Genomic DNA, 23873 nt, shown 5'->3' on the forward strand with positions numbered 1-23873 from the left:
TGCATGTGCTGCTGCTAATCAAAATATAATATATAGATCAAAAATAGTATAATTGGGACTTTGTATGGACCCTGTTAGACCCAGGATACCGGGTTGGCTGAGGTAAGTACCTTAGGTACCCGCTTTCCAACGTCAGGGAAAGGAAGGTCACCTTCTTAGATAGCCCCGCTCACCCCCTCGATAGCTTGGCACAAGCAGCCAGACTTATCTTCAAGGCGAATGTGTAAAGCATTCGCAACCACGCTCACAATAATCCAATGATGACCCCACACGAGTTTTATAAAACGAGTATAAACTTTATGTAAAAAGAAATACGATAAGACCACACAATATAAAACCAACATATGAGGTTGTGTAATATTTCTCCTGGCTGGTTGTTAGGCCAGCCAGCCCTTGTAAGTTCTGGCGATGTGAATGAGAACTTCTGAACATTCTCCTGTACTCCTAATATCATGTCATACAGTTCGTAATGCTAGAATCAGGCACGTTTGCAATGTAAAAATACTGTAATGCGTAACGTAGCTATCAGACACTCTGCAATGAAAATAATGCAATGCGTAATGCAACAATCAAGCACTTTGCAAGATAAAATATTGCAATGCCTAATACAACCACCACATATGTCATTCTGCAAAAATAAGGCAATGCGTATACACTAATCAGGTATACGCTTATAAGGTAGTACAATATGCCGAAACAAGGCAATGCGCCATACGACAATCAGGTAGTTCGTTCGGCAGATAAAGTGCCATGCGTCATACACTAATCAGGTAATTCGTTATGCAGGAATAATGCAATGCGTAATACTCTAATCAGGTACTCCGTTATGCAGAAATGAGGCAATGTATGATACGACAGTCAGGTAGTTTGTTCTGCAGAAATGGAATACTACGTAGTACATATGTATCAGATAACAACAAGCGAACCTGCTGAGCCTCTGCGCACTGTTGCTATCCAGAGTGGATCTCTAAATCAAATACATTCCAATAATGATGCTAATAAAAATTCTTAGACAACAAAAGAGCTGCGTTTCATGTATATTTTTTATATAGGCACAAATATACTGATTAAATCTCAGTGTGATTATAAATACATGTAAATGGTTGAATTCATTTGTTCATCTGAACACAAACAAAACTCAAAATTGTAAAGCAATGTCATAATTTATACATTCCTTCAATTTCTTTTAGCCAATTTGCCCTGCCCAATGCATTTCGGGCCCCCTGGCCCTTCTTCAGGGGCGGTACCTGCAAACAAAATGGAAAAAAATGGATGGTAATCCTATTATGCGTAAACTACACTTAACCTTCAAAACACAAGATACATAGACTTGCCACAGTTTTAAAGAACAACTTTTTACAGAAGTAATGGTGCACTCGCATTTACTTCTAAGTCACTATGAAGATAAATGAACTCACTTGCAATGTTTCAGAACGTGATAATTCAATTGATACTCAAAACATCAGTCTGGGTTGATAATATAAGTGATGTGGGGAATCACAATGTTCTGTGGGAAAAGCGGGAAAAAAATGAAAATAAGTTGGTGTGTAGGAACAGTATGCGTACGTGTGCCAGAAAGGTAAAAAAAGTGAATGTGCTTACATTTCCCCGCAAGGGCTGACAATGGTAAGCCTGTTGGTTAGAGCGAATAATTTTGAGACGGCGGAGGTTTCGGGGCAATGCGCCAAATAGTAGTCGGAATACCAATCTGCAAAAGCAACAACCCGGAAAATAAATGTCCGTGAATCTGCAATATGTATACAGTTCTATACAGCCATGTGCTTTCGAGTGTTAGTATCCAAAGTGAAAAGCGCAACCTCAATACATGTTGCTTCGTCAAACATTAAAAAAACGTGATCCTAGGTTCACGGAACTGACCTCCTTATCTTTACTCGCTTCTCGCTGTAAACAAAACTCGACGCGCCCGTCAGGAAAACAAGTGAAGGCAACTGACCTACAAAACACGATAACACATAGTGATTAAAGCAGGCTCTGCCCCGCAAAGCTCGTCCTAATCTCAAGAGACGCTACAACAATTACCTCTGTATGACCATCTATGCTCCAACACGGCTTCCGACCCTCCGTCCAAACAACCCCGGGTGGTGGCGGTAATTCAAATTCAGTACTAGGCGCAGCGGCCTTATGTGATGACGTCGGTCAGGGAAACTAAACATAAAAAACGGACCATAGTGCGGAACGGACTGGAAAGAGAGATGCGAGCAAAAAGTGCTCAATGAAGTGTCATGAAGGGTTCAGGTTAAGAAAAAAGATGCATAATATGCTTGAAACATATGTACAAAAGGTGATGAGAATAGGGGGCAAAAAAATGTTCCCACACATACACATGTACAGACATGATGATATATAAAGAAATAAATGAACATGAAAAAAATATGAAAAAAATACTAACAGTCCTGCAGCGTACATTTTTGGGTGCAATGTCACAAATAACAACTTAAGTCCACTCGATCATTGATCCCATGGGGATCTTGAGTGTTAAGACGTTTGATCCAAAAAATCTCTCTCTGTAACAGTGTTTTGGTGTGATTTCTTCCTGGGGTGGGCGTCACCATTTCCAGAACCTGGAACTTCATCTGTGCAATCGTGTGCTTGTTTTTGTCCCAATGGGTTGCCAAACTACTATTGGGATTTTTGTTCCGAATTGTACTTTTGTGCTCAGAAATACGGGTTTTAATTTTTCTTTCTGTTTTGCCCACATATAGCAGGCCACACGGGCACTTAATGGCATATATCACGTTAGCGGAATTGCAGTCTGCACTGATCTTAGTGGGGATCAGTTCTCCTGTATGTGGATGTCTCACCGTGGTCGTTGTCATGACATTGTTACAATGTACACAGTTGGTACACTTTTTCATTCCTTTGTAAACAGTGATTTCAGAAACAGCTTTAGATTTGAGTAATTCCTTGATATTCTGTGATCTCCTATATGCAAAAATGGGTCTGTTGGTAAATAAATCCTTGAAGTCAGTCTCGTGACTTAACAAATCCCAATGACGATTGATGCTCTTTTTTATGTTCAATGAACTTGTGGAATATTTACTGACAAATACCTGCCGATGACGTGGTTCTTTTATGCTCTTTTGTAACAAACTTTCCCTTGGAACATTATCAGTTTTGTTTCTTGCTGTTTCAATTATGTCGATAGGATATTTTTTGGATAGGTACTTGGAATAATTGTCTTGAGATTAGTTTGCAAGGTCTCCTCTTGTGAACAGATCCTTTTTGCTCATAGCATTAAAGAATACGGCAGATTATCAATGAGTTTCCTTGAGTGAAAACTGTTATACTGAAGTGCTGTGTTCTTATCAGTATCTTTGTGATACACTTCAGTTTCCAATGTGTTGTTCTCAATTTTGACCATTACATCCAGAAATGGAATCGCAATCTCACTGATGTGATGAGTGAATTGTATATTCTCGTCGTATTGATTGATTTGTGATATTTTCTGTTCCAACATGGTTCTGGAGTTGTGCCATATCAAAAAGATATCATCTATGTAACGACAATACATGGTCGTATTCTCCATCCAGTCCTTGTCAGTCATCAAGAATGTTTCTTCGAATCTTGCCATGTAGGTATTCGCGTATGCTGGGGCTCCAGAAAAACCCATGGAGGTCCCCTTGTTTTGCAAAAAGAAAGCATCATTCCACTTAAAATAACTGTGTCGTAGGCTGAAATGCAAAAGTTCTAACAAGAAAATGTTGTTCACTGGTAGATCTTCCTGCTTAAGTAAAGCCCATTCTACTGCCTCTATTCCTGCGTCATGCGGAATTGAGGTGTAGAGGGCTTTGACATCTAAGGTGCACATCAACATGTTGGGGCGAATGGTTACTTGCATCAGTTTTTGCAAAAAATGTGTGGTATCTTTTGTGTAGGAATACCATGACTGCGCAAAAGGTTGAAGGAATTGATCTATATATTGTCCAGTGGTTCGAAAATGGTCCCACACCCAGTGACAATTGGGTGAAAAGGTGGGTTTGAAAGATTTTTGTGGACTTTTGGCAGCATGTAGATTCCTGGCTTCTTGGGAAATGATACTGTGAGAAATTGACGGGTTTTAGTGTTGATCCATTTCATTTCTTCTGCTTGATCCAATATAATATCCAAGGTGGATTTAAGTTCTTTTATTGGATCACAATCAAGTTTCAAATATGTGCTGGTATCAGATACATGTTCCTCTACCTTTGATTCATAATATAATCGATCCATAACCACAATGGCGCCGCCTTTGTCGGCTTGTTGAATGTGAATTTCTGAATTTTCTGCCAACCCTTTCAATATCATTTTTTCAAATTTTGAAAGATTCCAGTAGCATTTTTTCTTGGTGTTAATTTGTTTTAAGTCTTTCAATACAAGATTCTCAAAGGCGTCCAATATTTTGTGAGAAGTTGGTGCCTGAAAGGTGGATTTGGGTTTGAATTGAAAGTACTCTACAGGTTGTGGTTCAGTGGATTGATCAGAAAGATTCAAAAAGAAGTATTTCAAACGGAGTGATCTCATGAATTTGAAGAAATCAACTTCCATCTCTAACATGTTAGTTTGATAAGTTGGCACAAAGTTCAAACCCTTGTTCAAAACCTGTTGTTGTTGATTTGAAAGTTGTTGACTAGAGATATTGATAATCAGGTTGGTCGGGTACTCCTCAGGTTTGGTTTGGTTGCCTCTTTTAATTCTCCTTGTTTTCCTTTGGGTTTGCCTGGCGGTTGTGTTGTGTCCGCATCCTGGGCGGAAAAAGACGTCTTGGAGGTAGAGGCCCCTGCTGTGATCGGCGTTTCTTTCTCTCCTGCTCCAGTTTCCACAACTATTGGTGGTGGTCTGTTCACATTAGTGTCTCCTTCCGATGCCATACTCTCTTGTGAAGAAGTATTGGTGGTTCTCTTTGTGAATGTTCTCCTTTGGGCATAGACTTCTGCCCACGTGTACACTTCGTTAAGCTTGTAGTCCAAAGTGTCTCGTTTATATTTCCTGAGTTTACCCTCTTGTATCTCCTTAGTATGTTTGTCCATCCTCACATTCATCTCCTCCAGAAATTTCGACCAGTCCTCTGCATCCATTCTGGATTCAAGATTAGTTTCAATTGTGGCTATCTCCTCTGTAATCTCTTTAATGACTACTGCCAGTTCTTCTACCAATAGTAAGATAAGGTCCAAGGAACACTTATTAAGAACTGCATACCAGCGGTCCATAAAATCTTTCTTCATGTGAAATCGGAAAAGCATGGGTTTAATTGGCATCCTTAACCCTCTGGGGATTCTTTTTGCGCGATGATATTGCACCAATGTGGACGCATGCAGGCGTTGATTTAATTGTCTTTTTGTTAGAAACTCAAGTTGTTTTAACTGCTGTGGCAAGCTGCTTCCTTGCACATTGAAGGATTTAACATCTTGAATTAATGAATACATTTCTGCTGCTTGATCATTAGTATACGCCAGAGTGCTGGCTCGATTATCGGTTAAGCCTGTGATGGCATCAAAAGAAGACATTTTTCAAACAACGGGTGCTACCTCCCTGTGGACAGGGTACAAAACAATATCTCTAGTCAACAACTTTCAAATCAACAACAACAGGTTTTGAACAAGGGTTTCAACTTTGTGCCAACTTATCAAACTAACATGTTAGAGATGGAAGTTGATTTCTTCAAATTCATGAGATCACTCCGTTTGAAATACTTCTTTTTGAATCTTTCTGATCAATCCACTGAACCACAACCTGTAGAGTACTTTCAATTCAAACCCAAATCCACCTTTCAGGCACCAACTTCTCACAAAATATTGGACGCCTTTGAGAATCTTGTATTGAAAGACTTAAAACAAATTAACACCAAGAAAAAATGCTACTGGAATCTTTCAAAATTTGAAAAAATGATATTGAAAGGGTTGGCAGAAAATTCAGAAATTCACATTCAACAAGCCGACAAAGGCGGCGCCATTGTGGTTATGGATCGATTATATTATGAATCAAAGGTAGAGGAACATGTATCTGATACCAGCACATATTTGAAACTTGATTGTGATCCAATAAAATAACTTAAATCCATCTTGGATATTATATTGGATCAAGCAGAAGAAATGAAATGGATCAACACTAAAACCCGTCAATTTCTCACAGTATCATTTCCCAAGCAGCCAGGAATCTACATGCTGCCAAAAGTCCACAAAAATCTTTCAAACCCACCTTTTCGCCCAATTGTCACTGGGTGTGGGACCATTTTCGAACCACTGGGACAATAGATAGATCAATTCCTTCAACCTTTTGTGCAGTCATGGTATTCCTACACAAAAGATACCACACATTTTTTGCAAAAACTGATGCAAGTAACCATTCGCCCCAACATGTTGATGTGCACCTTAGATGTCAAAGCCCTCTACACCTCAATTCCGCATGACGCAGGAATAGAGGCAGTAGAATGGGCTTTACTTAAGAAGGAAGATGTACCAGTGAACAAAATTTTCTTGTTAGAACTTTTGCATTTCAGCCTACGACACAGTTATTTTAAGTGAAATGATGCTTTCTTTTTGCAAAACAAGGGGACCTCCTTGGGTTTTTCTGGAGCCCCAGCATACGCGAATACCTACATGGCAAGATTCGAAGAAACATTCTTGATGACTGACAAGGACTGGATGGAGAATACGACCATGTATTGTCGTTACATAGATGATATCTTTTTGATATGGCACAACTCCAGAACCATGTTGGAACAGAAAATATCACAAATCAATCAATACGACGAGAATATACAATTCACTCATCACATCAGTGAGATTGCGATTCCATTTCTGGATGTAATGGTCAAAATTGAGAACAACACATTGGAAACTGAAGTGTATCACAAAGATACTGATAAGAACACAGCACTTCAGTATAACAGTTTTCACTCAAGGAAACTTATTGATAATCTGCCGTATTCTTTAATGCTACGAGCAAAAAGGATCTGTTCACAAGAGGAGACCTTGCAAACTAATCTCAAGACAATTACTTCCAAGTACCTATCCAAAAAATATCCTATCGACATAATTGAAACAGCAAGAAACAAAACTTATAATGTTCCAAGGGAAAGTTTGTTACAAAAGAGCATAAAAAAACCACGTCATCGGCAGGTATTTGTCAGTAAATATTCCACAAGTTCATTGAACATAAAAAAGAGCATCAATCGTCATTGGGATTTGTTAAGTCACGAGACTGACTTCAAGGATTTATTTACCAACAGACCCATTTTTGCATATAGGAGATCACAGAATATCAAGGAATTACTCAAATCTAAAGCTGTTTCTGAAATCACTGTTTACAAAGGAATGAAAAAGTGTACCAACTGTGTACATTGTAACAATGTCATGACAACGACCACGGTGAGACATCCACATACAGGAGAACTGATCCCCACTAAGATCAGTGCAGACTGCAATTCCGCTAACGTGATATATGCCATTAAGTGCCCGTGTGGCCTGCTATATGTGGGCAAAACAGAAAGAAAAATTAAAACCCGTATTTCTGAGCACAAAAGTACAATTCGGAACAAAAATCCCAATAGTAGTTTGGCAACCCATTGGGACAAAAACAAGCACACGATTGCACAGATGAAGTTCCAGGTTCTGGAAATGGTGACGCCCACCCCAGGAAGAAATCACACCAAAACACTGTTACAGAGAGAGATTTTTTGGATCAAACGTCTTAACACTCAAGATCCCCATGGGATCAATGATCGAGTGGACTTAAGTTGTTATTTGTGACATTGCACCCAAAAATGTACGCTGCAGGACTGTTAGTATTTTTTTCATATTTTTTTCATGTTCATTTATTTCTTTATATATCATCATGTCTGTACATGTGTATGTGTGGGAACATTTTTTTGCCCCCTATTCTCATCACCTTTTGTACATATGTTTCAAGCATATTATGCATCTTTTTTCTTAACCTGAACCCTTCATGACACTTCATTGAGCACTTTTTGCTCGCATCTCTCTTTCCAGTCCGTTCCGCACTATGGTCCGTTTTTTATGTTTAGTTTCCCTGACTGACGTCATCACATAAGGCCGCTGCGCCTAGTACTGAATTTGAATTACCGCCACCACCCGGGGTTGTTTGGACGGAGGGTCGGAAGCCGTGTTGGAGCATAGATGGTCATACAGAGGTAATTGTTGTAGCGTCTCTTGAGATTAGGACGAGCTTTGCGGGGCAGAGCCTGCTTTAATCACTATGTGTTATCGTGTTTTGTAGGTCAGTTGCCTTCACTTGTTTTCCTGACGGGCGCGTCGAGTTTTGTTTACAGCGAGAAGCGAGTAAAGATAAGGAGGTCAGTTCCGTGAACCTAGGATCACGGTTTTTTAATGTTTGACGAAGCAACATGTATTGAGGTTGCGCTTTTCACTTTGGATACTAACACTCGAAAGCACATGGCTGTATAGAACTGTATACATATTGCAGATTCACGGACATTTATTTTCCGGGTTGTTGTTTTTGCAGATTGGTATTCCGACTACTATTTGGCGCATTGCCCCGAAACCTCCGCCGTCTCAAAATTATTCGCTCTAACCAACAGGCTTACCATTGTCAGCCCTTGCGGGGAAATGTAAGCACATTCACTTTTTTTACCTTTCTGGCACACGTACGCATACTGTTCCTACACACCAACTTATTTTCATTTTTTTCCCGCTTTTCCCACAGAACATTGTGATTCCCCACATCACTTATATTATCAACCCAGACTGATGTTTTGAGTATCAATTGAATTATCACGTTCTGAAACATTGCAAGTGAGTTCATTTATCTTCATAGTGACTTAGAAGTAAATGCGAGTGCACCATTACTTCTGTAAAAAGTTGTTCTTTAAAACTGTGGCAAGTCTATGTATCTTGTGTTTTGAAGGTTAAGTGTAGTTTACGCATAATAGGATTACCATCCATTTTTTTCCATTTTGTTTGCAGGTACCGCCCCTGAAGAAGGGCGAGGGGGCCCGAAATGCATTGGGCAGGGCAAATTCGCTAAAAGAAATTGAAGGAATGTATAAATTATGACATTGCTTTACAATTTTGAGTTTTGTTTGTGTTCAGATGAACAAATGAATTCAACCATTTACATGTATTTATAATCACACTGAGATTTAATCAGTATATTTGTGCCTATATAAAAAATATACATGAAACGCAGCTCTTTTGTTGTCTAAGAATTTTTATTAGCATCATTATTGGAATGTATTTGATTTAGAGATCCACTCTGGATAGCAACAGTGCGCAGAGGCTCAGCAGGTTCGCTTGTTGTTATCTGATACATATGTTACTCATCGCAATTTGGACATTGCGTTATCCTCCGCAGCACGCTTGTGTTGAAGCATAATGATAAATTTTCACCAAACTGTATATTGAGGTGTGCATCTCCCATCACTAACCTTTGTTGTATACTACGTAGTACACTCACGCTCCGATCACCGGGTCTTAGGCGGTCTCTCCGCCTCTCCTTCTGACTTGCAGTCAGCCTCTCACAGTTGCCCCCAACACAGTAAGATGTTATCCCAAAGTGCAGCTTCACACTCCGGCCCCTGTACCGCCACTCCCTTGGCAATACAGGCCGCGACACAAGCCAAAGCAGAGGCTTGTGCTGCCAACACGAGAGAGAGGCTGAGAGCATCTCCCTCTGAGTCCGTGCCCCGCCCCAGGAGTTGACACACGTTACCTGGGGGCACAAACTCACTCTCCTCTCTTCGTCCAGCGGCTGGACCTCCAATGCAGGTTTGTGAAATGGCAATCGGCTCGGGCCGGCAACTCAGCTCCTCCAGGACTGCCAGTCTGAGCTGCTTCAGTTATGAAGATCTCAGGCTGCCACAAAGCACACGCACACAGCGTTGCTGAGTCTTCCTTCACTCCGGGTGAACAATCATTGGGCACTCCTCCACAGGTCTCAGGCTGCACGAAGATCATGCCTACAGCTTTGCTGAGACTCACTTTACTTCGGTGCACACAATAACAAGGCAAATCTTCACGAAGGTCTCATGGTGCACAATGCACCCACACACAGCGGTGTTGAAACTCACTTGGATTCCGGTTCACACGATCACTGGACAATCTTTATAAAGGGGTTCAGGCTGCACAAAGCACACACACATCGCGTCGCTTATACTTGCTTTTACTCCATGTGCCCCCGATCACAGGCCGATCCTCCTGAAGGGCTCAGGCTGCACAAAGCACATGCACACAGTGTCACTGAGACTCACTTGGACTCCAGGCGCCTGCGATCACAAGGCAGTTCTTACGAGGGTCTCAGGCTGCAACAAGCACGCACACACAGTGCCAATGAGACTCTCCTGGAAACTTTTGTGTTCCTGTGTTTCCAAACAGGGAGCCAGCTCACCTCAGGCCCTTGGGGATACGTTACTTCAGGACACAGCACACAGCAAAGTCCTTCAAGCAGGGGGACATAGCACACAGCAAACTCCCTTTAGCCTTTCCTTGGTTGAAACAGCAAACTGCAGGCCAGCCCCAGATCACACAGCAAGGGTCAGTCCTATCCGTCAGCCTATTCAGTTGTTTCTTCCTTGACAAAGGTCTTCTTAACCACGAAGTAGCTCCAATCTTATTCACACTTGATCAAGCCATTCTCCAATGATCAGGGGTTTCAGCTCTCATAGATATACTCCTCAATGGCTGTGAAGTTTTTGTGTTTCAGAGGGCACTGACCCATGTTCAAACCAGTCCTGGGTGCCTCCCTGCCAGTGACACCTTTGATTATGGGGTCTGGATTCTCAATCACTCATCAAGAGATGAGCCAATTGTTTTATAGTAGCATCCCAGGCCTCTTCACCTCTAGGGGCTTCTCCTCTCCCTACACTCCAGATGCAGGTCTGCCTGTTGCTGTATAGCGGAGGTAGAGGCAAAAAGTCAGGGGTAATCATGCCAAGAAGTGCCAGGTCTAACAAATCCAGTTGCTTTGTTATCACCAAGCCAGATGGTAATCAGTCACATTTGACAGAAATAAAGTTTTAAACAATGTTAGGCAATGCAGAAAAAAAATGCACACTCCCCCTTCATAAAAAAGCCAATAGTGGTGGCCGTATGCAGCCAATTTATAGTCTCCTATTTATTAATATGGGCAGGACAACGCTGAACAGTGTTGCATTGTATGAACATTTAATGTTATTTGAATGATTTAGAAACTTCAGCCTGGGCTGAAGTAGAACTCCAGACCCATTTAAAAAATGATATGCCTCCCAGAGAAAGTTAGTGTCCAGTCCAACCCCAAGGAAATTCCGGAGCAGTGGAGCCTGAAAGAATGGCCTATTCTACTCCATCAAGATCTTCCATCAATATCTCCCCCCCCCCCCCAAACTATAGGCAAGAGTCAGATTCCTCAGGAAACTGATCCTACCCCTTGTGAAGGAACTGCCCCAGAGGTGGTCAGGCCTGGCCTGGCAGAGCCACTGAGGGCAGGGAGCCTTCAAAGGAGGTACCCAGTCTGGAGCAGGTATTCTGCCCCTCTCTACCCAGCCTCAGTCAGCCTAGGGCTGCAGAGGTGAGGGATGTCAGTGGACCCCCTAGGGCCCACTGCCAGGAGGAATCTCTTAATCCACACATTAGGGAACCCCAGCCTAGTAGTACTGGACATGGGGATAATCCTCAGCAATCTGAGGAATCCCTCTTACTCATAGGCAATGACGTCACCCAGATGGACTTTGTTGGGCAAAGGAAAACCTGGGACCAAGCTTTCTCAAACCTTCCCTGGCCGTCCATTGTTCCAACCAAAAGGGATCAACCAAAAACTCTAGGCAGCTAGAGGTTGACCCCTAGGGATGGATATAAGTCAGCCATAGAGAGAGCGGCCTCCATTGTGGACAGTGCTCTGAGGAAGCTGAGACCAACCCTGTTAGGGCCTCACATCCCTTCTCAGAAACACCATCAGCCTCTTTCTTGGGTCAAATAGCTGGCAGGTAGTCACCCCAAAAGTTTGAGAGGATTCAAGACCCTACAGGGGAGGAACTTCTCAGTGGTCCATAAGGGAGTATCCATGCAAATGCAGGACCTTCCTTATATGGCTCCTTAGGAAATAAAGTCTCAACTGGGCAAGGTTAGCCTTATTTCCTTTTGTTTGGGGGGAGGGAGTGTTATATAGGGAGGTATGATCCTTCTGCATGTGTAACTAACCTTTTGGCTGGTGCTGTGCTGGTTTTTGACTAGTCTGACTGGGATCCTGCTAATCGGGACCCCAGTAAGGATCCTTAAACTTTAAAACCTCAACCGCGACTCTCCCATAGAATTGGACGACACACCAATCGTGTTCCCACACTGCACCAGTCCTCCGTGGGGTCCCTACTTACTCACCCATTTGCTGGGACCCCAAAGAACCATGGTGGTTCTTTGGGGTCCCAGCAATATTACATCCTCTAGACACTGTCTTCACTCAAGTCGTGGTTCTTATACCACTATTTGATGGTGGCATGGGCTTTGCCACTTTTAATGTCAGTCCCAATACTTTGTGCAAGCACAGACAGGAGCCTCTGATAAATGGTCAGAAGGTTGTAGCCTTCAAAGACACAGGTGCTAGTGTCACCATAGTGACAGACAACTAGTGTCCCCCCTTCAACTCTTAACTGAGTACCAATTCCAGATAACTAATACTAATGGTGTTAGAACTGATCACCCCATGGCCATAGTTAATCTTAGCTGGGGAGAAGTCACTGGCCCTGAGAGGGTTGCAGGATCCTCAAGCCTGCCTGTAGATTGGGGAATGATTTAGAAACCTCAGCCTGGGCTGAGGAAGAACTCCAGGCCCATTCAAAAATGATAGGCCTCCCAGAGAAAGTTGGTGTGACCCCTAGGGCCCCAGTCCAACCTCAAGGACAATCTGGAGCAGTGGAGCCTGAAAGAATGTCCTATTCTACTCCACAGAGAGCAAAGGGGATGAAGAACAATCTCCCCCCAACTATAGGCAAGGGTCAGCTTCCTCAGGAAACGGATCCTACCCCTTGTAAAGGAACTGCCCCAGAGGTGGTCAGGCCTGGCTTGGCAGAGCCACTGAGGGCAGGGGAGCCTTGCAAGGAGGTACCCAGTCTGGAGCAGGTATCCTGCCCCTCTCTACCCAGCCTCAGTCAGCCTAGGGCTGCAAAGGTCAGGGATGTCAGTGGACCCCCTAGGGCCCACTGCCAGGAGGAATCTCCTAATCCACAGATTAGGGAAAATCACCCTAGTAGTACTAGACAGGGCGATAATCCTCAGCATTCTGAGGGATCCCTCTTACCCTTATGCAATGACATCCCTCAGATGGACTTTGTTGGGAAAAGGAAAACCTGGGACCAAGCTGTCCCAAACCTTCCCTGGTCCTCCATTGTTCCAACCAAAAGGGAGGGTGGGTTAACAACACGGATTGCCTGAGGTGGAGGGGAGGGTGTTCCAGGTCTTAGCGGGGAGGTGGGAGAAGGATCTTCCTTCAGTTGTGGTCTTGTGGATCCGTGTGATGGAGGCCAGGGCAACTTGGGCAGAGAAGAGAGTTTGGCAGGTGTGTGGAAAGCGAGGTGGTGGTTCAGATATTCTGGTCCTGCATTGTGGAGAGCCTTATAGGCATGTGTGAGGAGCTTGAAGGTGATTCTCTTGTTGATAGGGAGCCAGTGGTGTTGTCGGAGGTGTTGTGTCATGTAGCTGTGGCGGGGGATGTCCAGGACTAGTCTGGCTGCGTCATTTTGGACATTCTGTAGTCTCCTGAGCTGTTTCTGGGTGACACTGGTGTAGAGTGCATTGCCATAGTTTAGTCTACTGGTGATGAGTGCTTGGGTGACTGGCTTTCTGGATTCTGTGGGAAGCCATCCATAAACAAAAGTGCACAATTTTTATTTAAGCCTAAGTAAATACACACATCTGAGGCTTATGACTCACATACGTTCCAGTGCACAGATCCAGTTTAAAGAAGTAATGTTCTAGTCTTACTGCATTTAAAGACAGGAAGCTCTTCTAATTCTATGAATTTACTATTACAATGAAAAAAATACCTCCTTCTAGTGCATCAAGAAGAGTATGTCACACCCAAAAGAGGGATTAGAAAAGTCCATGTGCACCAGAGTATTCTAGAATAAATATTTTTCTGATCAGTCTCCAGCTGACACCATTGAAACCACTAATGGTTCAATCTTGTCATGCCCCAGTTATAATGGAACTGAACATGATCCTGCAAACAGATCCATATATCCAACTGAATTAGTCCCTGAAAACTAAATTACTAATTGACCCATTGCTTCATCTCAAGAATACAGACAAATATGGAATATGTTACACTTTTCTTTTTTAGATGTCTCCTCTAAAGGGCCTTTAGTGGGGCTTGGCAGAACCCCACTTGTGGAATGCTGTATGTCGGTCTCCAATGTTTCAGTATGAATTTTGTTGGACTTGACCTTTTTTGCTGGGTTATCCCCAAACCTTTTGCTTCTTCCTCCTATTTTTTCCTGACCTGTGTTTGTTGACTTTAGGACTCTGGGCACTTTACCACTGCGAATCAGTGCTAAAGTACATATGCTCTCTGTGTAAATTGTTATCATGATTGGATATCCAGGATTGCCATATTTGATTTACTGGTGAACCCCTAGTAAAGTGCACTGAGTGTGTCACGGTCCATAAATCAAATGCTACTAGTGGGCCTGCAGCACTGATTGTGCCACCCACGTTAGTAGCCCTGAAAAGGTGTCTCAGACCTGCCACTGCAGGGTCTGTGCACAATGTTTAACTGCCATGTCAATCTGGCAAGTAGACCCTCTTACAAGCCCCTAACCTTCCCTTTTCTTAAATGTAAGGTACCCTTATGGTAGGCCTGAGGTAACCCCCTGGGCAGGGTGCAGTATTTGTGGAAGATAGGAAATGTCCTGGTGTGTGTGACATGTCCTGATAGTAAAATACAACCAATTTTGTTTTTCACTATTGAAAGGGTATCTGTCCCATAGGTTAGAATGGCAAATACTTTGTAACATCATACAAGTATAACTTCCGATTGGGACAAGATCGAGAAATAAAGTTTAGGCTCTCTGAACTCAGAATTTAATAACACATCTTTAATGGCAGAACTCCCCTTGTGGAATGCTGTATCTCTGTCTCCAGTGTTTCAGTATGAATTTCAATAAGGTTGGAAGCCAATTTAGCTTACATATATTCTGCTGGTAGTGAGTCTAAGTAGGGGCTCCTATCCCATTCCAGATCTTTCACAGCTTTCCACTGTCAATAGTTTTTATTGAACTTCAGATTGTGACTCAGATATGGTAGCTAGGGCAACTGCATTGATTGTGGCCATTTATTCCCCCTCTCTCTTCAAAGAGGTTAATATAATTGTCTAAAAATGACTGATTGATCTTCTGTTGTGTAGAAATGATCCCACTAATCTCATCCCTAACACTAGTAATTGGAGATCCACTTACTCAGTGCTTGTGATGGCCACACGATAGAAATGGAGAGAAGTGGAAGGTTGGATCTGTTCAAGTTCACATCACTGACCCCATTTAAATCATGCACAGTGCATGTGTGAACTTGGCCACGATGAAGTCATTACGAGCAGAGGCAGTGTTTCTCGTGGCAGTGCACCATCATTGTCAGGCCAAAAGCTTAGAGCTATTGATTCTCAATAGAAGCATGAGTTGCCATCAAGTACTAGATCCACGGTCCCTATGGCTCCAATCCAATCACTATAGAAGTTCCTGGTCCAACCTCTTCTATTCACAATGGTTTTCATACCCATGAGTACCTGTGCTTATCTTCACACAGTGGTGATTATTTTGTCATACATTGCATGATGTAAGACACAGCTTGCCCAAGAGTTTTTCATTTACTCTGGGCACCAGACCCCCAGGTATTTCCAAATCCTGATCAGATGCTTCGATTCTGTTAAGGGCCGAAACGTTATCAACACTTATTAAGAACAAACTGTTTGCAATTTCATGATTCACATGTACACAGGCAACTATGGGCCTGTTCTAATAATCTAACCAATGCACATTTACTTGTATACCAACATACCTTTCAACCTTTGCACACTGCCTATTCAGTATTTTGGCTGTTATTTTCTCACATGGGGGTCACTTTGAACCTATGTCTTCATAATAAACAGTTGAACATGAATTTTATGTTGTGAATAAACCTTGTACCTGGAGCTTGCTGAAGATGTACTTTTTGTAAACCTTATCCTCTACAGTCATTTTGCTTTTTTGTATTGATTATCTTGTTGTGAATGAGTTCTATGTGAACCACTGTAACTTTAGTCACATTTACATTGGAGGACACATTCATGTCTCAACACCCACTGTACCCTGTGTTCTAGCGCTGTGATCTATTAATTTTACTTCTGAATCAGTAGTGTGCTTTATTGCCCTCCTGGGGATTGCCAAACTCTCCACCGCTAATGCTACTCTTTCTCAGCCTCGTTTCTGACGGTTTCTCAATATGCCAGTTCTTTTGTCTCTTTAGAACCCAATCAGTCAACGTGTGAGACCTTTATGAACTCAGAACTGTAGTCCATCACCCTTTCCAAGCCTCTTTTGAATCTTCATAGAAGTATAAGTTGCCACAAACTCTTAATTTCAACTTGGCATGAAACAGTAATATGTATTATAGGCCCATATTGAAGAGTTTATATTTGACAATCAGTACTTAGGCTCTCTAATGTTGCACCTCTGCAGTGTAGTCCGGTGAAATCATAACTTCTCTATTCCTTACCACAAAATGGATACCTTTCCTTGCCCTCTGCAGGATAAAATCTCTGTCTCTGTAGTGAAGTGTTTGGGCTACCAGTGGCCTGGGAAGACCCACAAGAGGTGGCGGGAACATCTGGACTCTGTGTTCTCACTTTACAGTGTATAGGTTATACAGGCCCAGGGGCGCAACAGTCTGGACTGCCTTGTCCCAATCTAGGCAACAATGTTATTGTTAGGGATGTAATCAATTAAGTCCATCACCCATAAGTTGTTCCTCCTTTACTTGTCTTCAAGATATTTGTTGAACTTGGCCCTCTGTACAGGGCCACCCCCAATCTTTTTGCCTTTACCCCTTCTGTTTTCAGAATTTTACTTTGTTGGCAATATGATCCTTTTCACTTTACCACTTATGTTCTTTCCCCAAAACATGGTAAAATTGGCCTAAACCCATTGGCACATTTTAATTACTTGTAAGTCCCTTATAGATGGTACTACATGGTACCCAGGGACTATAAAGTAAAATAAATTGTACTAGTGGGCCTGCAGCACTCATTGTGCCACCCACTAAAATAGTACTTGTTTCCATGTTTGCGGCTACAGCCTGTAGTGCAGTTTTAAACTGCTATTTCAATCTGGTAAAATAAACCTTTTGCCAGGCCTAAACCTTCATTTTTAATACATATAAGTCACTCCTAGGATAGGCCCTAAAAACTAATTGGGCAAGGTGTATTGTATTTGAAGAGTAGAACATGTTGGTTTAAGTTTTGCATGTCCTGGTAACAAAAAACTCCTAGCTTTATTTTCAGTATTTCAAGGCGTACTCCTCCCATAGACTTACATTGGCTTACCTTTTTACATTTCTAACTTTTGAATAGCAGCAGGTAGGAATGTCATGTTTACTCTCAAATTAATTGTAATTTAAAATCCTCCTCAATGATAAAGTTTGATTTTAAGGCACAATTCTGAAATGCCCCTTTTGGGAAATTTGCATTTTACCATCCTTACCATTAATACCTTCTGCCAGTGTCCAGGGTCACATGACTTTGTGTTTTCTTCCCACTCAGTTAGACAAAAGGGATTAGTGTTGGCAGGATGGACCACTTACATTTCAAAGGGGATTGCCTCCTGCACACACAAAGGATCTTGACACTAGTCTTTTTTTACCTCAGACATATTGGAGACTTGGTAGGGAAGGAAAGAACTTTCCTGGACCAAATGTGGAAGTAGGCCAGTATCTCCTCACACTTCAAAGGCTGATCTCATGTATTAATTTTTGAGCTACAGAGACACAAGCTCCAGATGCCTTTCTGCAACTTCCACAGCTGACTGGCTGCACTGGAACTGTCTAGACCCGCAACTGCCCCTCCTGAGCCCTGCTAACCTCTGCTAGAGTGAGTTCCTAATCCCCAAGAGGTGCGTCCACTGGCCCTGGACCCTTGGCTGGCATCAGTTCAGCTCCTCCTGTGAAGCTTATTTGGCTTGTTTGCACTGAGGCTCTGCTGCCCGCGGCTACCGCCAACACGGAGCTCTGGTGAACCTGACTCCTCACTCTACAGTGACTACCATCTGCAACACACTCCCTGGTCCTCGTGACCTCCACCACCCCAAACAGAACTCTTTCTGCCAAACTTTAAGAAGGTAACATTTTCAGCAGGACTAACCTAGCCCCTGAATCCGACCCGCACTCCACTGTGGTCTTCTTGAACTAGTGATTTTCTCCTGGTCTAGGACGACCAGAGGACTGAGAGTGGCGCGTCTTTCTTTTAGGCTCTATCATTGTCTAAATCTTTGAAACTGCATATCTCCAGTTCAACTGATTAGATTTTTATAATTTTGGTATCATTTTATTTACTAAAATGTACTCTATTTTCTAAATTGGTTGGGTTTTTCTTGTGTAATGTTTTCACTTTATTTCTGCTTGTGTGCTACATAACTATGTTATACTTTGTCTTTACGTTAAGCCTGACTGGTTTCGTGCCAAGCTACAAGAGGGTTAAGCGCAGGTTAATTTACTGATTTTTGTGGTTCACCCTGACATGGATTGTGGTTGCTTCTTCAGAAGGGTTCTCACTCCCCATAACCAGTAACCCTATTCCTTACTGTCTTCTTAAACACTCCAGGGACTGGACCAGTTTTATCAATGACAAAACCTGTTTCTGTAGGGTTTTAATGTTTAGTTTTAGGTCCCCAATAAAACCTTGGTTGGTCTTGACCAAATCAAACACTTTCTTTTGTCATCCCTTACCAGGTTCACATCCACACAGAGTCAGTTTTGTGTTCCAGTGCATCCCAGCAAGTCGCTATTACCTTGAGAATTTTGTCTGAATTTGTTTCATAATGAGAAGTGGGTGCCAATATTGTGTCTTTTTCTGGCACAGAAAAAAAAGATTCAGGGCCTGATTTAGAACTCAGAAACTGTCATGAGATTGATATTTCAGCAGACAGGATATCCCTTACCGTTCTAAATCAGGCCCTAAGTCCCAAGGTAAAACTTCTGACCACTTTGAACTTGGTTGATGTATCTGGCTCACGCTCTTTTGCGGTCTACCTGAAATTGTTCCTATGCCCCAGTCTACCATCAGCGTTTTGCGCTTTTTGGTGCTATTTTCACTAGATCTTTAAAAATTAATTTCTTCTGTTCCACTTATTGGATTTTTGCCATTTATTATATTATTCTATATTGTTTTAAATTTGGTGTAGGGTTTTTATTTTGTTGCGTTTATTACTTTTTAGCTGTTTTAGTATTTCTAAATGGTTTACTCATTTTCTCTTGCCTATTCTGTGCCATAGCTACCAAGGCTTATGTTTAAATTACTGAAACCAGTCATTAAAGCTAACAGGATAGTGCATTTATCACTTGTGGTGGACCCAACTAATAAACCACTTAGCCACAGCTGAAATTTGGCATTTCTTTGACAAAGTGTTTGGCTACTTTCACTTGAACGAGATCTCCCATTTTGAACATTCTTTTTAACACATAACAATGAGAATCCTAATAGACCTTGGTTAATCTCTGATGTTTCTCGATGATCATAGCAGCATTTGGATTACCTCTCTTATGTTACATTTCCTTCCCTTTCCTCTCTTCACTTCATTTATATAGGGCATATGTCTGAATTTACAGTTCCCTCACTGAGACGGAAAAATTTTGAGTACCCAGTAACAGTTTGTACAGTATTCATATATGACCACAACATTGACATTACAGATTGGAGAATTGATTTTGTGCAAGCTACATGGAATTGACTCTTTAGAAAAACATTAGACTGACGGTGGTATAGGGAAGTTCTATGTTTATCCAACAACTCTGGATTTAAGTAACAGTTTTAGTGTTACATTCAACTCTGGACGTTTTCACTGATGTCATCTTCGTTCATTATCAGAAACTAGCTTGCCTGATAATTCTTCTATGAAAAACATAACTGCAAGGGTTTCTATGACTGCGCTCATATGGGAATCCATTACATTTCTTCAAACCAATTTAAAAACCAGCTAACACCAATGCATTGGCATGTTGTTTGAGCAAAAAGCAGAGTGATCCAACAAAACAAAGGTGTGCTTGCTCCAGGATTTATTTGGCACATTTAGCAAAACAATGTAGGTGTATATGCTATATAATGCTTATCGCTGGACAACCAATAGCCCATCCTTGTTGCCAAAATAAAGGTGGCGTGCATCAGAACGGAAGGAGGCAATTAAGCAGAAATGTTTTTTATTCATCCTGCCCCCTGGCACCTTTATGAACTAATCAAAAATAGCCCTTGGAGAAATGGTATTCTGTCTGAGTAATCAAAGTAAATTTGATCATTTTGCATTACTCATGTGACACAAAACTACTGAAAAGTATGCAATTATCCTGCTTGCAGAATTCAGAGTAACTTGGGGCAAACATTCCTATCACAAGAGCATGGGAACAGAGCACAAGCAGTTGCTGCTGGTCATGTTCTGTTGCTATTTTCTTAATGTAAAATGCATCTTTGGATCCATTTCGGATCTAAAAACACCCTAAATTCATAATTCCGCATAATCTTGCACCATTTTTCTTTAATTTGACACAATTACGCTTCAGAGATTACGCAAGCTAGCACACCAAGCCACCCTCTCTTGCTCCATCCAATGCAACACATCTCACTCTGCAGTACCATGAACACGAAGTACAATATTATAGTATTTATTCCGTTGATTTTAATGTATACTAAAAGTATTTTAGCGAGTATTGGAGATGCTCGACAGGTTGATTAATTTTTCGCAACTGCATTTTTTTCATTTCAGAAAGGGAACATTGCTGCTCAATAATGTGTTTGCCGTGACAGCAGCATTGTTGATGAGTCTGTCTTTATTAGCTGGATCATTAGAAATGCTTATATTAGGCCGATTCGTCATGGGTTTTGACGGAGGTAAGGTTTCGATTTGTTTTTTCATTTAATTAAAGTAAAACTGATATTGCAAGAAAACACAATTGCTTGTATTTGTATTTCAGTTCTTATTCCCCAAATCTTTCTGTAAGACAACTACACACAATTAATTGAGCTGAGACATCCATTGGGGAATGGGGCATGATCGTTAGAAAGTCTATGGGCCCTATTAGGATGGCGGATGACCTGCGTCCGTCCGCCACCCCCGAGGAAGAGGGACCGTCCGCATGGGCAGGGGCGGTCCCTCCATGGAAATTAGGATGTGACCGCCACCCTGGCTGTCACATCCCCTACATTTAACATTGCGGCGGATGCTGCTCCAAGCAGCACCCGCCGCAAGGTTAAAAAGTGCATGTTGACCTTTGGATGCACGAAGCGGCAGGCACCGCGTGGTGCCTGCCGCTTCGTGCATGCAAAGGCAGGGGGGTACCATAGGTACCCCCCATGTGCACCCCCCACCCCCCTTGCCCCCTGGGGGCCCGCAACGGGCCCCCAAAGAAAAGACCGTATGACTTTCCAAGGCGGAAATGCCGCCGTGAAAAGGCATTGGACTGCCGCCTTCCTAATATGCCTGGCGTGTCTGATAGACACCGCCAACCATGTTAGAGTTTTTCCGCATCGGTCGGAAGGCGACCGCGGCGGAAAAGCTGCGGACGGCAAAAATATCCCCCAGCCATCCTAATCTGACAGGTGGTATTTTTTCAGTCCGCAGCGGTTAGTCCGCATCCTCCAGCCCGGCGGTGGCTTCCGCCGGGCCTGGAGGATGCAGATTATCTGCGATCATAATCGGCCCCATAGTATGTATCTTAGAGAAAGTGTCACTACTGCCTGGAAGAGATAATTCTCAACATCTATTGAGAAGAGAAATATTTTGGATAAACCATTTATCTGCGCTACAACCAAAAGGACTGAATGAACGTTTAGAACTTAACTGCTTTTTGTAATTGTGGTTCACCGACTGTAACCATGTAGTTGCTGTATTGTGCACACATATTTGATTGGTTAACATTTTTTAACATTGTTTCACCAGGTATGGATTTTTATGCAACATTGGGAAAAGATGGGGAAATGCAGTTTTCACCCGAAAAACATAGTGTACATGCAATGAATATTACAGGTTATATCATATTCATATCGGTGCAGAACAATCACAATACCGTAAGACACTACACGAGCATTGACTATGCGGTTTTACACTCATGCAATTCAGGGTAATGCACCCTTACGCATTCACTATTATCCCGTAGTTATTCTATTTTGGTTCTTTTTTGCATTCTTTATTGAACATAACGCGTGTACAATTTTCTGTGTGTTTCTGATTTATTAATACAATTTCTACTAATCTTTAGTTTTGCTAAGCTTGCTATTTTAATAACTTTGTTGAATACACAGCGGTGAGCATTGCCTATCATCGCGCTCCGCGCAGTTCAGTAAACTAAGTAGTAGCTCTACACTGTTTATTAGTATGTCGTGTCACATGATCGGAACTTTTTGGCCGCAACGGTTTATATGTTGTGATAAACATGTATTCCTTTGTCCAGCACCTTGCTGGAAAAAGCTGTTGAGCGTCGCAACCATATTTTGGACCACCCATTATCATGTTTGGAGTCGGCCGTAAAATCGGTAAGAGAAGCTGATGAACGCTGATGGCTCTATTCGAGCTATAACACAGATGTAAATGTCCAATGAACACCATGTTTCTTCTTCCTTTCAATACAGGGACTTCGTCACTCGTACAACCTTGTACACTTCCAATACCAATAGCGTCGCTGGCAACAGGTTAGATTTTTTTGCTGTGTACTAGTTTTCACTCGGGTCACTCATTTACAAGTTTAGCGGCGTGTGTACCCGTCGGGTTTAACATTGCACATTTTCCTATTCACTTTGATGTTTTTGAGTATTCACTTAAGGATTCTCCGAGTGTGCATGATCACATTGCACCGTTCCGACCTGCTTAAATCCACACCTTAAAAACATTGAGTGCACCTTATATTGCTACATATTGAAACACAAAAAAATTCTAACAGCATGGATTAGGTTGTTTGAGGCAGATAACTTTTGACTGTTTGTCCGTTCTCCTTTTATAACGTGTTACTTTGGTATACTACATACAATGTCTAAGTTTTGTGCTTAAAAATTTTACATTTAGTATGCTTTCAGAAGTAAAGTCCCCTGAAGAAGGGCTGCAGCCCGAAATGCATTGGGCGGAAATATGTGGAATTTGATAAATATATGATATACTATGAAATTAATAGTATGAAAAACATCAAAGAATAAAAACACAGCAAACTGAAATGTTTATTAAGAAGTTTATTGAAAGGTATTGAACTCATACGAAATTACAACAAGGAGTGCCTAATTGGAGACGTTACTCCTTAGGGAAATAACGCATGTTACAGGATTGTCAATCACCCTCACGCCCAGGAGGGTTAATCAATATGGCACCCACCACCCAGAGGTGGTTTCAGAGGTAACTTGATTAGGATTTAACCCACCAGAGTGCGATAATCCATATCCCGAATGAATTACATTATAAAGATTATCACATGAAATGGGAAACAAAAAGATGACTGAAACAGAATGCATTGCAGATGTCTGTAAATATTACACCACTGAAGCCCTGATTACGAATCAGGCAGTTTTCCTGGGTATTGGAACATTGAACTTTATTTTACCACGCAGCAATCTACACAGAAAAGTCACATGAGGCTCTGGCTGCAGGAGCAGCAGCCAAGCATCTTTCCCTATATTTGTTTTCTAGCAGGGGGGGAGAGCATGCACTGCTCTCCCCC

General features: G+C 42.1%; 1 protein-coding gene across 3 annotated transcripts in view; it reads left to right on the forward strand.

Annotated features, from left to right (window-relative positions):
- SLC2A9 (solute carrier family 2 member 9) overlaps positions 1–23873 on the forward strand; it is a 2336117-nt gene that overhangs the window by 1044357 nt on the left and 1267887 nt on the right. For all 3 annotated transcript variants that reach the window (XM_078678475.1, XM_078678476.1, XM_078678477.1), the window contains one exon: positions 20939–21063. In XM_078678475.1, the coding sequence (XP_078534601.1) occupies positions 20939–21063 (125 nt within the window). The remainder of the gene's footprint in view (positions 1–20938; positions 21064–23873) is intronic.

The sequence above is a fragment of the Lissotriton helveticus genome, chromosome 2_2 (assembly GCF_964261635.1).
Source record: "Lissotriton helveticus chromosome 2_2, aLisHel1.1, whole genome shotgun sequence".
Classification (NCBI taxonomy): domain Eukaryota; kingdom Metazoa; phylum Chordata; class Amphibia; order Caudata; family Salamandridae; genus Lissotriton; species Lissotriton helveticus.